Source organism: Budorcas taxicolor, chromosome 23, assembly GCF_023091745.1.
Source record: "Budorcas taxicolor isolate Tak-1 chromosome 23, Takin1.1, whole genome shotgun sequence".
Lineage (NCBI taxonomy): Eukaryota > Metazoa > Chordata > Mammalia > Artiodactyla > Bovidae > Budorcas > Budorcas taxicolor.
Window position 1 is genome coordinate 41,112,449 of NC_068932.1, and position 17,563 is coordinate 41,130,011.

Here is a 17,563-nt window from a genome sequence, read left to right on the forward strand (position 1 = left end):
GCAGATCAAATTACTGATGTGATTACTATAACCTGACAATTTCGTTAGATTCATGTGGCAGTTAACTGTTTAGGACTTCCAACAAAGGAACATGGTTCATTCATAGTAGTTTTTGCGGACAGAATGAAATTTAAAGTCTCCTTCATTTTCAACTGTAAATCTCGTGTATTTTACTGCCTCTACTGAACTATTTTTCCTTTATTCAAAATAAGGTATTTGGGGATTAACCATATTTGCAATTTCCCTTCTCTGGCTAAAGCATAAGCTTAATGGCAAAATTAAACATTTAGAGATTCTCAGCATTCTTCTGCCTTGGCTTTGTTTTGGCTCTCGGGTTCTGTGCTGCAACAAAGGAACAGAATCCTAAACTCAGCACTGCTGGAGACTTGGGGGGAGCAGTCACTAACTATGCCATCAGGTGGCCCCTGGGAAATTCCAAGCTAGAAAATACCAAGAGAATGCTCTCAAAAAAATAAAAGGTAAAGTATTTCCCAAATGCTTCAAGAAAAGAAAGCATATTGGTCATCTTCAATTTTGCTTCTTTTGCCTTTTCCATGTCCATAAGTCCAGTAAGAAAAAAAGATCAATTTAGTCAAGGTAAAATACAACTCCAGATCATTAAATGGAGAAAGCAGATTAGACAGAAAAAAACAGAAACTATCACTAAACTTTGATCACGACGCTCTCCTTTCTACTTTTCACCAAAGACTGAAGCTTCTACATAAAGATTCCCCAGCATTTAACCAGAATAACAGGTAATTTTTATAATATTTGTTTGGTACAAATCTAGGTGTACGGTTGGTACCATTCCAAGTCCTATGTATACTTGAGATCATCCAAAGGTGAAAAAAACAAAGATCTTGATCTTAAGTAGCTACAGTCTAGCTGGGAAGAAAGACTGTTAACCATATTGAGACATAAATATTGACACGCGTGTGCTCTGGCAGGCCTGAGATCTGCCAGATTATGCGGAAAAGCTTGCTACTCTCAGCCTTCGCGGTGCCTACTTACCTATTCCTTCCTTCCTTCCTTCCTTCATTCATTCAACAAATATGTTAGGGGAAGCACGCTGATTGAAAACGTCCACCCTGGCCAGGCACCACAGTAACCATTTGCATAACTTGTTTTACAACAGGAGGCCCCGGTAAGGAACAAGGAACTAATAAGCCTCCACCAACTGGAAGAGTTCGGAAAAGGTCAAAAGGAAACACCCCATGTCCGACCACCTCCCAGAATCCTTCTCTCTGGCATCCATTTGGCTGAACAAGGCGTGCACCACCAGGAAGGACTCTGAGTCAGAATGATTGGCTAAAGACAACCCAGCAACTAATCCCATCACCATAAAACTGGAGACTGCAAGCCATGTGGCTGAGCAGTTTTCCTGGATTCCCTTACCCTACTGCTCTCCACCCAGGTGCCCTTTCCCAATAAAACCTCTTGCTTTGTCAGCATATGTGTCTCCTCAGACAATTCATTTTCGAGTGTTAGACAAGAGCCTAGTTTCAGGCCCCGGAAGGGGTCCCCCTTCCTACAACAAATACATATTCAGTGCTTCCTATGTATCAATGTGTGTACATCCTCAGTCGTGTCCAACTCTTTGTGACCCCATGGACTGGAGCCCCCCTAGGCTCCTCTGTCCAAGGAATTCTCCAGGCAAGAATATTGGAGTGGGTTACCATTTCCTACTCCAGGGCATCTTCCCAACCCAGGGATTAAATCCGCATCTCTTGCATTGGCAGGTGGATTCTTTACCACTGCACCACCTGGGAAGCCCGTGTATCAATAGTACTTAACTATATATTTAAACACAAGGAAGCAAGAGAAGTAGGGTCCTCTCTTACTGAGCTTACATTTGAGAGAAATCTACTAGTGAGGACTATTTAAAGTATCTCTGCTATTGTTCAGTAACATCTTCAAACTGGTAGTTTGTCCCAGCGAGGCAGACATCAAGCTCCAGCCTCCTCATTTACTCCCTGTGTAGGTAAATTGATCCAGCCCAAATGCCTTCTGCTCAAAACTCCTATTCCTGGCAACTCCTCTGAGCTCTTGCTCAAATGAGGGTCCAGCCTTAAGCATTATCAACATTATCTCTTCTTCTAAGCTCCTGTCAGGCCCTTTTTTCCCCCAAGACTAGACCCTGTTTTGACATTAAAGATTTCCCTGATGTACATCTCAGTCAAAAGACAACATTATACTTAAAAACTGATTCTGAGAGATTATATTAAGTACAATAATCATTTTATGATACTTTCCCAAACTGCCTTTTAACTATGCATGTTTTCATGAACCAAATCATGGATTTTTTTTTACAAAATCAAATTTAATTTTTCCATCTTTTCCTTTGTGATATTTCTCATTCTGTGTTTAGAAAGCACTTTATCAACTAAAGAGTAGACTATATAATTTATATTGTCTTCAAGTTTCTTATGATATAGTTTTAACTTTTATTGCTTTTACACCAAAATTCATTTAAAACTCTATGTGACAGGTATTACACTTAGCGTTTATCACACATTATCTCATTTCATTTTAATAACCCTGTAAGTATTATTATCTCCATTTTTTAGATTAATTGAAAGATGAAATGACTTGCTCATGGGTCACCCAAGGATCTCTCATTTCAAAGCCCAGAATCTTTCCAAGCTTTGTTTCTCCCTGGTTGCTGGACGTAGAGAATGGAACCAAACCTGGATGGTCCTACCCCTCTAGTCTGCTCCACTTCCCCTGACACTCACTCAAGCTGGCCACCAGGAGGGCGGGCCACACCACATAACAACAGGAGCTTCAAGAATCAGAGAATATAATATGGAAACAGAGAAGGGAACAACTGCCTCTATGTGGAGCAGTCACAGGGCCTCGCAGACAACACAGCATCTAGGCTCGGCCTGAGGCAGGGTGTGACATGAAGAGGCTGAGGGCAGGGAAGGGGACAGAGTGAGGTAAACAGAGGCAAAAGGAAGGACAAGTGAAAGGCAGGGGCAGTCTTATCTCACGAGGCTGAAGGCACGGCCTGAGAGGAGAACACAAGTATCAGTAATACTTGAATAGCACTTTGTAAACTGCTCCCATGTCCACTGGTTGTGTGGCTAGTAAGTGAAGACCTGGCCTGAACCTCGGTTTGGTACTGAGTCCAGCGTCCCTTCACGTGCCCCGCTGCTTCCCCTCTCCGACTCCTTTCCCAAAGTCTCATCATCTTCTCCAATTAATTCCTTTTCAACCACAGCTCACACCCATATCTAGTTCTCTGATTATCTAAGAGTTTTTGTTATCTCACAATTTTATCACTGGATTTTCAGTTTTAAATTGCAGAACCATTATGAGAATTAGAGGAGAAAGTGAGTCGGGCACCTAGAAGTCTACCTGGGCTATAATGAAGCTCAATACAAGTAAGTCCTTTGCTCTTCCCTAATCAATTTACAGATTTTAAAAAGTTCTCTCAAACTAACTGAAACCTCCTTGCTGACAGCTTCTGCCCAGACTTCTCCAGCTCCCCTTTAACACCAGGGCAGTTTACAGAGGATAATGTCAATGTGAGACCGTTAGGGGAGGAAGGAGACAAAACAAGGCTCTATAATAGATTGATCTGGGCTTCTTTGATGGCTGAGTGGTAAAGACTCTGTCTGCCAGTGCAGGAGACACAGGTTCCATCCCTGATCTGGGAAGATCCCACATACTGCAGAGCAACTAAGCCCATGCACCACAACCACTGGGCCTGTGCTCTAGAGCCTGGGGGTGGCGACTGCTGAGTCCATGTGCCCCAACTCCTGAGTCCATGTGCCCCAACTCCTGAGTCCATGTGCCGCAACCACTGAAACCTGTGTGACCTAGAGCATGTGCCCAGCAACAAAATAGCCACTGCAATGAGAAGCCCAAGCACCGCAATTAGAGAGCAGTCCCTACTCACCACAATCAGAGAAAACCCGCACAGCACTGAAGACTCAGCACAGAGAAAAATAAATAAATAAATAAAATAAAAAATAAATAAGTAAAATGGACTGATTTCGCTCTACCTGATAAAATGAGGGCAATGATCTGTTGTGAAGGTGAATAGCTCTGTAACTACTGGAAGTCTTATAAAACAGAGTGTGCATTCATCTCATTTATGGTATTGAAGAATACACATCCTGACAAAATGATCACTCCTAAACTATCAAATAAATGCCTCACAAAAGATACCAATAGCAATATTAAGGTCAATGAGTAATCTCTTACCTCCAAAGGTGAGCTGCAAAGGAATCTTGTGAACTGTAGAATCACATTCGAATAGAATCAGTTCCATCCAATGAAGGAGCAGCAAAAGAGAACACACAAAAAAGGGAAAATTATTACAAAATTTTCCAAAAAGAGCATATCAAGCAAACCTAAATGTCCATATATAATGCTTCATACACTATATAATTCATTTACAGAGCACAGAAAAGCTCAATCTAGACCACAGCATGAGTTTAAATATTTGTCAAAATCTGTATAAAACAAATAAAACACAACAATATTTTATTTTTTAAAGTTTTATGTCACAACCCTTATGCAATAAAACAATCCGTGTAATAAAGGAGGAATCAACAATATAAATGCCACAGGCAAAGTTAGGTAAATGCCTAACTTCAGAGAAGAAAAAGATATAAACCAAAACGGAAAGCAAGAACAGAGGGAAATTAAAAAGTCAAAACCAAGAGGGCAGGTTGGTTAAGTGATAGTGAACTAAAGGGGAAGTTATTTCTCTAGAACCCAGGCTGTTCTGCCCTTCCTCTTTTTTCAACCTCATACACATATTTTTACTCTCTTCTCTTTGACTTATAAATTTCATAAATTATAAATTTATAGCTTATAAATTTCATCTGAAACTGAGTGTTATATGCTGTTTCTCAGCATTTAAGTAAAGAAAGAAATTTTGCAACTGGGGAGGAGCTTGAAAACTGACAAAGCAAACTGCGGGTTAGCTCTGAGATGAGGACTGTTACATACCTTTATACATATTCATGATGGTAATCATGTTTTCTTAGATGTTATTACAAAATCAACACTCCAAATCCTTTGAGACTTATTGTAATAATAAAAAAGCCAAATAATATAAACTCTGGATCTTACTAAATGCAAATTAACTACACAATGTGATGGCAGGCCAGTTAGCAAGCACTCTTGAACTTCCTCTCCACAACAGAGCTAGCTAGTACTCACTGGGAATATAGATGTTTTGATTCTCTTTTAGAGATACATACTGAAATATTTCTCTATGAAATTACGTGATGTCTGAGATTTCCTTCAAAAGCACGGGGGCCTGGAAGGCAAGTTATGGTGGGCAACGTGCATATAAAACAAGAAGCAACATTACATGAAACTAGTGAGGACAGGAGATGAGTATATGAGGATTCATTATACAAGCCTCTCTACTTTGTGAATGCTTTTAATTTTCATAACAAAGTTTAAAAAACATACCAGACATTTCCTACCTCCAAATCTAAAGCAAGTAAATTCCTAAAAGATTACTGCTGCTAGTGTACTCCAAAGCCACATAATTAACTAGTAAGTATCATCCAGGCCTTAGATGAAAAGGTATAATAAAATGTAGGCACTATTACGATTATTCTCTTAATTTAAATGGTATTAATATGCAACTCAATTATGTTAACTGCTAAAAGAGAACTTTCTGAAAGTGCAAGATATACCAAAAGTTTTTAATTTCATAATGCTGATATGAAGGACATAATTCTAATGAAATTTAAATTGCAACCTTTATAGTCTTGGATTCTTTTTACATTAGCCCAGCATAAAATAATCTCTACCCTTCCTCCCAAGAGTAAAAAGTGATAGCTGAAAGACTACCCAGTTTTCACAGCAGAGGAAAATGAGGCACGGTGCGCTTTTATATTAAAGTTGAGGAAGTTGCTACTATAGGGTTTCCACACTTTTCTCCAGTGTGTGCCTGTTAACTGTACTATACATACCAAGTTAGAATCTAGAAGTATTTCTGGTTCAGTTGTAATTAATGAATTAATTATGATGGAAGTATAAAATAAAATTCATATTTTACGGGAAGACAAGAAAAACTTAAACATAAAAAGCAGTGCCATGCCCTTCGGCTTCTCTCCCCTCTAAGACGCACGGTTCATCTGCATCACGCATCCGTCACACCTCCCCCATGAGCAGAAATACCTGCTCAGCCATGAAGAGCAACATCCTCCCAGCACCAGCAAGACAACTGCTTCACAGATAACATTCCTTCTTGATCCTGTAAGGGGTCACACGACCCATCACTTTGTACCTGCAGATCTGGACTGTGTATCATTTAATGCACAGGCCCCTCTGTCATGAAAGTTCTGTAACTGTGTTTTGACTTCTAACAGGCAGAATAGTTCTTGGAGCTTTCTGAATGGCTTCCAGGTTATAATCCTCATTTTAGCTCACGAACAAAAGGTTCTATTTCTTTCTTAGATCAACTGGACTGATTAATTTTTTGTCTAACAGAAGTCACTTTAAATAACGAAAGAATAGCATATACTCTCCAAGAAAACTACTGTCTCCTTGAAACTCAAATAATTTACATCTTTGTCATGTATATATGTAACATTCCTGTCAGTTTTTTTCAAAACAGACCTAAAAATTCTTTTCCTGTTTGATGCTGCCAAAACATGAAATATATAAATTTCTCAATCAGCAAGGCTGTATAAACAGAATAACAAATCACAAGCCACACATTCACCATCCTATTCACAGGACGTGAGAAAGGATGAAAATGCTTCACCTCCTTTAGTGCACCAGAAAAACCCATTGCTATTTTCCCTCCAGTTAATTACTAATATTTAGTAAATTCATTTGTAATGAATGACACATAATATATTCAGTAGAAAAGAAGGTAATACTTTGAAAAACAACAATCATAAAAAGGCAGATATAATTTGTAAAGTACATTTTGTATATACACTAAAATTGATAACGAAAATAGACACCTTTTTAACAAATACCATGAAGTTAGATCAGTATCAAAAATGGTTCAATTCTGCTGTGAATGTAAACGTCTCTGAAAACAGAGCCAGTTATAATGTAAGGGGAGCAGAATCTGCCACCCCAAAATGTGTCTGTTGGGAATATTATTTAAGCTTGTTATTTTTAAGATATAGCAGACTGGGGAAAACTCTGAAAACCAAACAGGAGTTGCCTCTTTGCAAGAAAATATTTATTATACATTGGTAATGGAAATCTCCATTTGTAAGGGTGCCTCCCTTGCTATACCTGAGAGAGGAAGAAAATGTAGCCACCCTACCAAAGACAGAGAAATAAAGATAGCGAATTAGGTGACAGAGGAATATGTTTCAAACAAAGGAATAAGATAAAACCCTAGAAGAAGAACCAAGTGAAGAGGAGATATGCCATCTACCTGATAAAGAGGTCAAGGTAATGATCCTAAATATGCTCAAAGAACTTGGGACAGAACAGATGAACAGAGAAGTCAGATGTTTAACAAGGAGAAAATGTCAAATACAGAAAAGAACTAAACAGAGATGAAGAATACAATAACTAAAATAAACAATAACACTACCAGGCATCAACAGTAGATTAGATGACAGAGAGGAAGAGATCGGCAAGCTGGAAGGTAAACAGTGGAAATCACGGAAGCTAAACAGAAAGAAAGAGTAAGGACTTCCCTGGTGGCCCACTGGTTAAGAATCCATCTGCCAATGCAGGGGACACAGGTTCGCCATCCCTGCTCCGGGAAGATCCCACGTGCCATGGAGCAAGTAAGCCCGAGCACTTCAACTACTGAGCCCACATTATTGAGTGCGAGGCGCCAACTACTGAGCCCGGGAAACCAGAGAAAGCCACACGCAGCAACAAAGACCCAGTGCAGCCAAAACTCAATCAGTCAATCAATTTTTTAAAAAAGAAAGAAAAAAGAAATGAGGACAGCTTAAGAGACCTCATGCAGCATTCCAGGAACTAACATTCTCATGTGCAGGGGTCCCACAAGGAGGAGAGGGAGACAAAGGGTAGAGAACATACACATACAATCAACAGCTGAAAGCTTCCCTAACCTGTAAGGGGAACCAGACATCTAAGTGCAGGAAGCACAGACAGCCCAAACAGGATCAACGGAAAGACCACACACAAGACACACCATACTTAAAACGGCAAAAATTAAAGATAAAGCTACAACAAAGGAGGCAAGACTACACAATGGGGGAAAGACAGTCTCCTCAATAAATGGTGTTGGGAAAACTGGACAGCTAAAAGGAAAAGAATCAAACTGGACTACTCTCTCACATCAAGCACAAAAGTAAATTTTAAATGCATTAAAGACTTAACTTTATTTTAAAAAATATTTTATTGAAGTATAGTTGATTTACACTGTTCTATTAATTTCTGTTGTACAGCCAAGTGACTTAGTCATACATATATATAAATTCTGTTCTTTCCCACAATGGTTTATCACAGGATATTGAGCACAGTTCTCTGTGCAACACAGTAGGACCCTATTGTTAACCCATTCATATAAAATAGTTTGCACCTGCTAATTCCAAACTCCCAATCTTTTCCCCCAACCCTTCTTCCTCCTTGGCAACCACAAGTCTCTTCTCCATGTAAAGATTTCAATTTAAATGTAAGATGTGAAACCACAAAATTCTGGAAGAAAACAGAGGCAGTAACTCTTCGACATCAGTCTTAGTAATATTTGGGGGGGATGTCTCCTTAGGCAAGGGACATAAAAGCGAAAATAAATAAGACTACTTCAAACTAAAAAACCTTTGTGCACAGAGAAGGAAATTATCAACATAATGAAAAGGTTATCTGCTGAATAGGAGAAGATATCTGCAAACGATGTATCTGGTACAGGGTTACTATCCAAAATATACAACTCAACATCAAGAAAACAAACACCCAGATTAAGAAATGGGCAGAGGAACTGACTAGACATTTTCCAAAGAAGATATACAGATGGCCAACAGGCACAAGAAAAGATGCTCAACATTACTTATCATCAGAGAAATGCAAATCAAAACCACAACGAGGCAGCAACCTCACACCTGTTAAAATGGTTATTACCAAAAAGACAACAAACAACAAGTACTGGCAAGAATGTGGAAAAAAGGGAACCCAGGTGCACTGTTGGTAGGAATGTAAACTGGCACAGCCACTATGGAAAGCAGTATAGATTCCTCAAACAATTAAAAATAGATGTACCATATGATCAAACAATTCCATTCCCATGTATCTAACCAAAGAATATGAAAGCACTAATTCAAAAAGATATATGCACCCATATGCTCAAGGCAGCATTATTTATAATAGCTAAGAAACAAAAGCAACCTAAATACCCATTAACAGATGGATACGGCCATGTGGTACACGTACACACACACACACACACACACACACACACACACACACACACACACACACACACACACTCTCTCTCTCTCTCTCTCCCCCCTCCCCTTGCTCTCCCCCCCGCCTCCCTCTCCCCCCCCCCCCCCAAATGGAACTTTCTTTTTCGGCTGTGCCATGCAGCATCTGGGGTATCTTAATTCTCTGATCAGGGACTGAACCTGCGCCCCCTACAGTGGAAGCGTGGAGTCTTAACTACTGCACCACCAGGGAAGTCCTCACACAATGGAATATCACTCAGCCATAAAAAATGGAATCTTCCGATCCCTTTCAATCTTTCAATCTGAGATCCTACAAGCCATGTGGCCTTAAACAATTACTTAATTAATTAAAATGAAATCTTGCCATTTGCAACAAATGGATAGACCTAGAGGATGTTATGATAAATGAAAGAAGTCAGAGAAAGAAAAATACCGTAGGATTTCACTCATATTTGGAACCTAAAGAACAAAACAAATGAATAAACAGGAAAAGTTATAGACACAGAGAACAAACAGGTGGTTGCCAGAGGGGAAGAGGGTGAGGAGGGAGAGAAGTAGCTGAGGAAAATTAAGAGGTACAAACTTCCAGTTGCAAAATAAATGAGTCACAGGTATGAGGTGTACAGTATGTGGAATACAGTCAGTAACAGTGCAACACTTTTGCACAGTGACAGATCATAATGACAATTATCACGGTGATCATTCTAAAATGCACAGAAATATCAAATCACATGTAACAGAAACTAACATAGCCTTGTAGAAGAGTTATACTTCAAAAACAAAAACTCACAGAAAAAGAAATCAGATTTCCACAGGCAGCGGTAGGGAGAAGGAAAACTGGATAAAGGCAGTCAAAAAGTACAAACTTCTAGTTATAAGATAATTAAGTACAAGAGTTACACACACAACATGATAAACATAATTAACACCGCTCTATGCTAAATATGAAAGTTTTAAACAGTAAATCCTAAGAGTTCTCATTCTAAGGAAAAAAATTTTTTTGATTTCTTAAATGAGATGATGGATGCTTACTAAACTTATTAAGATCATCAGTTCATGGTGTCAGTCAAATCGTTACACTGTATATCTTAAACTTATACAGCTCTATATGTCAATTATTTTTATTTTTCAATAAAACTGGAAAAAAAATAAAAAGAGGAAAGGGATACGTACAGATCAACACTATCACTACAAAGTCACTCACTAACCTTGCTTCTCTTGCAGGATTCCCACTCACCACTCCTAGTACCATTATTCTATTAACCATCAGCAGCCTATCTCATAACACCTCATTCCTTTCAGAGAAGCACTTAATGCTTACCAAAATTTTCTAAACAGTTTTCCAAGGACACAAAATTGCAGTTAAACCTCCTGTCACTTACAATGAGTAAATTCTTTCTTTTTCCAAGACTTGTTATTAACAATGACAGTTTCGTGGGGCAGAGAGGAGTGGAGGAATAAAAAGAAGAATACACACTATTAATTTTGCCAGAATAGCCCAGGAAAACTATTAATATAATTAACTATTTATCTTTATAACATTAAATATCCAACATATAAGTAATTTAAGCTAATATATTCCTGAAATGCCTTTTTCTGTGTAATAAGGATCATGTTAAGTTCCTATATAAAGAAGAAGCACCAAACAGCATATTTTATAAGGTAAGCCACAGCTTTTCCCCTAAACCAAAGAATATCAGTGAGGTGTACCTATTTGTCAAAGTGGAATTCTTAATCTTAAAACTGCTCACACGAATTATCCAGAATTTTCTTGCATTAACAAAATACTTCTGCTGCTCCTGTTTCTTGGCCTGTCACCCCGGTACATGGTGTGCTGTGCTGTGCTCAGTCACAGCTAATTCTTAAAAAAGAAGTCTGACCATATTAGGCTATGATCTAATAAGATATTTCTTTAAAATTTTATAACAAGCAAGCTAAATCATACAAAATGTAAAGTATTAAAGTTTTTCTATCAGGAATATGGAAGCTTTATTTAAGAGTCAATTAGAATAAGCTAAACTCTCTCCTCATCCCATTTAAGAAGTCATCAACAGAATGAAAATTAAACCTGTAAATAATAGGAAGTCAAAACTAAGGCTTGAGAACTAAGACCCTGTTCATCCTAATTTTAGTGGGGAGTAAAAAGAGCTGCTGCTGCTGCTGCTGCTGCTAAGTCACTTCAGTCGTGTCTGACTCTGTGCGACCCCAAAGACGGCAGTCCACCAGGCTCCCCCGTCCCTGGGATTCTCCAGGCAAGAACACTGGAGTGGGTTGCCACTTCCTTCTCCAATGAGTGAAAGTGACATCGCTCAGTCGTGTCCAACTCTTAGCGACCCCATGGACTGCAGCCCACCAGGCTCCTCCATCCATGGGATTTTCCAGGCAAGAGTACTGGAGTGGGGTGCCATTGCCTTCTCCAGTAAAAAGAGCAGATTTAGGTAATTCTGCAAATTGTGAGCAATGCAGCTCAAAGACATGACCACCTGTACTGCCGTTTCTGGTTAGACCTAGAACCTTGGACAGGACATGAAGCTTCTGTAAATCTTAAAAGATGACAATGAAAGCCTTATTTACAGTCTAACATATTTAAACCTATGTCTTCTGAGCCATTACATTTTCTTTTTTTCTCTGACGGAAAGAACAGTGATCTAAGAATTAGTCTGGAATCTTACTAGCTCTAGCTACTTGAGTACTTAAATTATCTGTCTTAGTTTTCTATCCACAAAACGATTTCAGCCTAATCACCTTCACCCATGGTGTCCTCTGGCATGCCAAGTTCCCAAGACACTCTAAAAAATGACTCCGTGGCCAAATAAGTTTGAGAAATGCTGCATACTATTGCTGTCTCACCTCCCCTTCTTCATCTTACAGAAAGAAGTACAAGATATACAGACAAATTACAGGCCCTGAGAATCCCTGCCGTCAAATGAAAAACTATACTGTATCCCAATATAGCTGGAAAAACAAAAAACCCTCCAGCTTCATTTAATCTAGTGCTTTGCAAAATTACATACCCAGAGTTCTGTTTGTTGGTTGGTTTTTAATTTCATGTAACATTTATTACCATTTCACAGAACCAATATTCCACAAAACTTATTCTAAGAAACACTGGTCACTGCCAGCTCTGAACCGTTTTTCCCCATCTATACTTAGTAGAAATGCTTACTGAAAATATTCAGCATGGCTGTTTAGTGTCTGAAAAATCTAATATAAACTATCAATGAGTCAATGGCTCTTTCCCCCCACTTTAATTAAGAGTTGTGGTCCCCAGCCAATAATATCTCTTAAGGGGATCCTTGTAATATTTAGCACTTTGGAATGGTGAAGGGACTAACGCTCAAGTCCACACCATGAAAAGAACTGTAATAACTGACTCTTAAAAGATTAATACCTGCCCAGAATTACAAAAGTCCATTAACACTAACACACAGAGTGAGCTGTGAATGTTTTGCTCATAGGGTTGATTCCAGTTTGCTAATGCACATCCTAATTAGTGAGCTACTTCAGTGCATGTTCTTTTACTACTTGCAACTCTTCCCCCAGTTTCTAAGAGCAACAGGGATTTGAGCTATAATTAAGCCATTCACTAACACCTACCTCATGTGTTCACTCTAATAATTGAATATTTTATAAATAGTGGCTCTGTATCCATTAACACAAATAGTGTACATCTGAACTTATTAAAACTTCATTATTTACTACCTCCAACTTTGGTGTTTGTTTCTAAAATTAAAAGGTTACATTCGAAACATGAGTCTATAAATCCAGGGAAGAAAGTTGTAATTCTATTGAAGAGGTGCACTCAAAGAGAATGGAATCTAAAAGAATTTTGTTGCTTTTCAACACTACCAGCAGTGAAAAAAGCACCACAGAGTTCACATCAAAATGCAAAGAAAAGGAGTTCTTGGTAAAGTCACCAAAAGGAATAGCCACTAGAGACAGACACAAGTGCTGGCAATGTCGTGTGCTGAGCGGCTCGCTTCTCTAGTGAGAGGATCATTCTACCCCAGGACCCTATCACCTGCTTGTTTGTAACATTAAGTAAGTTAAGAACCAGCACAAAATATTTAAAAAACTCTCACAAGAAGTGTGGAAGTAAGTTTAGAAGTGTGTTTAAGAGAAAAGGTACCTTAGCATTTCTTTAAAGTCAATGTTGGGACCAAATTTTTATGTTGTAAGAGAAACCTTTAAATCTGTTGCTTTCTTAATCTGTAAATTAAGTGTACAAAAATGCAACAAAATGGGAAAGTTTTAAAATTCCATTCTTCTAAAAATACTTGCCTAGGTATTGAATATAGGCATTTCCAGATTGGGAAAAGATATTTAGAATATACATGTACAGGCAGCCCTCCATACTTTTCCATCCACAGACTCAATCAACCACAGATGGAAAAAATATAATTTTTTTTAATTTCAGAGAGGTCCAAAAAGAGCACATAATATGTAAAAATCCGATAAGCTGTACATCTAAGATTTATGCACCTCAATATATATAAACTTAAAAATTAACTTTAGGGTTTCCCTGGCAGTCCAATGGTTAAGAATCTGCCTTGCAATGCAGGGGACAGTGGTTTGATTTCTGCTCCGGGAAGATCCCACATGCTGCAGGGCAACTAAGCCCATGCACCACAACTACAGAGCCTGTGCTCTGGAGCCCACGGGCCACAGTTACTGAAGCCCACAGGCCCCGGAGCTTGCGCTCCACACTAAGAGAAGCCACCGCAGTGAGAAGCCCGCACACTGCAGCTAGAGAGTAGTCCCCGCTCACGGCAAAGAGAGAAGCCCGTGAGCAGCAACTGAGACCCAGTGCAGCCAAATCAATCAATCAATATTTTAAAAAACTATTTTTTTAAAAGGAAACAGAAAGTATTCAATTTCTCCTGGGGAATTTTTCTCAAAATCATTGAAATCAGAATTTTACAACTAAGAGGAATCTTGGCAATTATCTAATCCAACTCCTTTAGTTTATACCTAAACTGTGGTCCAGAAACATTACATTATTTTACAGTCAGCAACAAAACTAGGGTTAGAACCTAGATGCTTTTTCCAATCCATGATTCCCTTAGTTATACCCATGACTAAACAGCACTATTCATTAGAATTGACAAAGGAAGCAACAAAGTCCAGGGATACCAAGTCTGAGTGCTATAAAACAACAGTGACATGTGGTGATATGCAGGTATTCAGCTAACAAGTCTACAACAAAACATGAACATTTTTATGATAATGAATACCAGTCAATGAACAGCAAAAATAGGAGATCAGAAAACAAAGCCTTCAGAAGCGACACAGATGAGACGGGAGACGCCCTACTCCGTTTTCCAGCCTCAGCAGTGCCCTGCTGTCCTGTGACCACGTCAGGCCTGAGGTGCACCACCCAGAGATGCACACAGGGGCACGCTCTTCATCCAGGGGCCTGCCAAGGAGCCCCTCTCCTCAGAGCCGCTCCTGACATCCTCATATAATCATCACCACCACCATGCCCTGTCTCTCACCTCCTCTTCCCTTTTCTTCTTAGCGCACATTCTCCTGACACTGTGCAGCATACTTCCTTGTTTATTCATCCTCCTCAGCTCAGTTCAGCCGCTCAGTCGTGTCCGACTCTTTGCAACCCATGAACCGCAGCGCGCCAGGCCTCCCTGTCCATCACCGACTCCCAGAGTCCACCCAAACCCATGTCCACTGAGTCAGTGATGCCATCCAACCATCTCATCCTCTGTCGTCCTCTTCTCCTCCTGCCTTCAATCTTTCCCAGCATCAGAGTCTTTTCAAATGAGTCAGCTCTTCCCTAAGTATTGGGAATTTCAGCTTCAACATCAGTCCTTCCAATGAACAACCAGGACTGATCTCCTTTAGGACGGACTGGTTGGATCTCTTTGACCATAGCCTTGACTAGACGGAGCTTTGTTGGCAAAGTAATGTCTCTGCTTTTTAACATGCTGTCTAGGTTGGTCATAACTTTCCTCCCAACCATCCTCCTCACTATCACATCATCTCCTCCAGGGAAAGAGCATTTCTCTCCCCTTCCCTGTGCTACACCCCCGGAGCCTAAAGTGACACCCGGCACACAGCAGGGACTCAGCAGATATTTGCGGCTTAACTGCCTAGATGCATTCATTCATTTGTAAATTGGATTAATCAATTCATAAACAAGTAAATGAATTTTCAACTCTTTTTGCCTATTATGTCTTCACGGCAGCTGGTTACTTTGCAAAACTGGGTCATCTGCCCAAGGTGAGATGCCACTGAGATGCAGTCATCGGTAACATAAAGCTGGTATCAAGTGAAGAAACACCAGTGTCCTTTTCGTCAGATCTCCCCAGGACCACCTATGTCCTCAATACACTCCTTTAATTTCCTGCAGAGAAACTTCCAATATTATTTCTGACGAGCAACTACTCAACAGATTACTGAGGACAAAACTAGGTATCACTGAAATGGCACTGAGTTGATAAAAGAATTCAAACTGACCTTGAAAAATGGGTATCTTTCAAAAATGTGAATCACATGAATTAGGGATAAGCAGAAAATACCACAAAACCTAGAAATAAAAATTAGCAAGAAAGCACAGCCAAAATAAAATTTACTTTAAAAGCTCTCTGGCCACACACTAAGAAACTGAATATATTATCAGCAACTGAATTATTATTAAAAATACTTGACTATATTAACAACCATACTAATAATGGTTATAGGCACTACTTTCCATACGTATCAGACCAACCAATTCCAAGCAAGATCAAATATCTCCACATTATGCCAGGTACATATACTGGATTGACCAAAAAGTTCTGAACTTCTGAGGCAACCCCGTATTTCCAATACTCTTTAAATATTATTGCTATTTTAATATTTAAACATTAATACAAACTTCTGAAAAGAAATCTTTAAAATACTGGTTAGCTAAAATGTGCAGAGGACCATGTCTTATTCATCCACGCATCCCCAAGACCTACCATGGTGACTGGAACATGCTGGGAATCACACATTTATATGACTGGTTGAACAGAACAATCACACTCCTCCACAGACCAGGAGCCACTCTAAGTGTGAAACTTTGAGCTATTTCTAGAATGACTGTCATGGAAAAGCCAGTGTGTATGTTACTTTACAGACAATATTTATAGACCTAGACATATTCTGGATTTTAAAAATCACATATATAATATATATATTTTACTTTTATAATTAACTACTGACTGGAAGGAAATCAACTGCTTTTTAATCATGCAAGCAGTTAGCTAAGTTATTTGGCATATCAAATGAATTTCCACAGCAAAAACACAAACTTTCCTTGTTTAGGCCAGCCAGACCTCAATAGGTGGCATTGTTCACTTGTCAAGTCATTACCAGGAGGTTGTAAAACCAGAGGTTCCTCAGACTTAATGGAAAAAGCAGACCTGAAATACAAAAACTACAGACAAACGGCAATGGTGCTCCCAACAAGATGATCCCTTTCACGTGAGCTCTGCACACACTAAAATGTACTTAACTTTCTCAACACTCTCCCTCAGCTTTTACTTTGTACAAGACAACTGTCAAGAGCTTTGACATCATATGAATTTCCCTTTGGTTTCACATCACAGGTGTCAAGAACACATGTTCTTTCTTGTAGTTTTCCATTTGGCAACAGTGAGTTCTCTCTCCAGCTGTTCCTGAAAAATGGTCAACTCAGCCGCCCATTCATTCAATGAACGTTCCACTGGGCATCTACTCCATTCCTGGCACTCTGCACTGTGCATTTCTTTTGACTCTGGCAGAGAATTTTTATAAGTCAGTGTATGAACACAAATTATACCACAGATTATGGTGGTCTAATAAAACATAGCTTATTTTCAAAAGGAGGGAGCTATTCGCAGAGTAAGCAAGAAGCTCCACCACCAGAGGCAAGGCACAGAAACATCCACAGTTCCTTTACTTCCGGTTCTAAGTAAAGCAATTAAGAAATATACACATGAATCTTCACCAAATGATATATTTTAGAAGTTGCAGGTGGTATAATAGGATTTTAAAGAGTAAAATTACACGTTGATGAACCAAACTGAATGGTTTGAGTATTACTACTTTTTTCTTTTGAAAGAACTAATTCTAATATTAAAATTTAAAACATATGACATCTTTTAATTCAAACAAATGTAAGAATTAAAATGGAAGAACAAAACGAGGAAAACTATAATTTGCAAATGCTGGCTGGACGAACC

At 39.1% G+C, this 17,563-nt stretch overlaps 1 protein-coding gene across 3 annotated transcripts in view; it reads right to left on the reverse strand.

Moving 5' to 3' along the window:
- Positions 1 to 17,563, reverse strand: part of ATE1 (arginyltransferase 1) — a 158,575-nt gene that overhangs the window by 110,942 nt on the left and 30,070 nt on the right. For all 3 annotated transcript variants that reach the window (XM_052661043.1, XM_052661044.1, XM_052661045.1), the window contains exon 8: positions 4,213 to 4,245. In XM_052661043.1, coding sequence (XP_052517003.1) covers positions 4,213 to 4,245 — 33 coding nt within the window. The remainder of the gene's footprint in view (positions 1 to 4,212; positions 4,246 to 17,563) is intronic.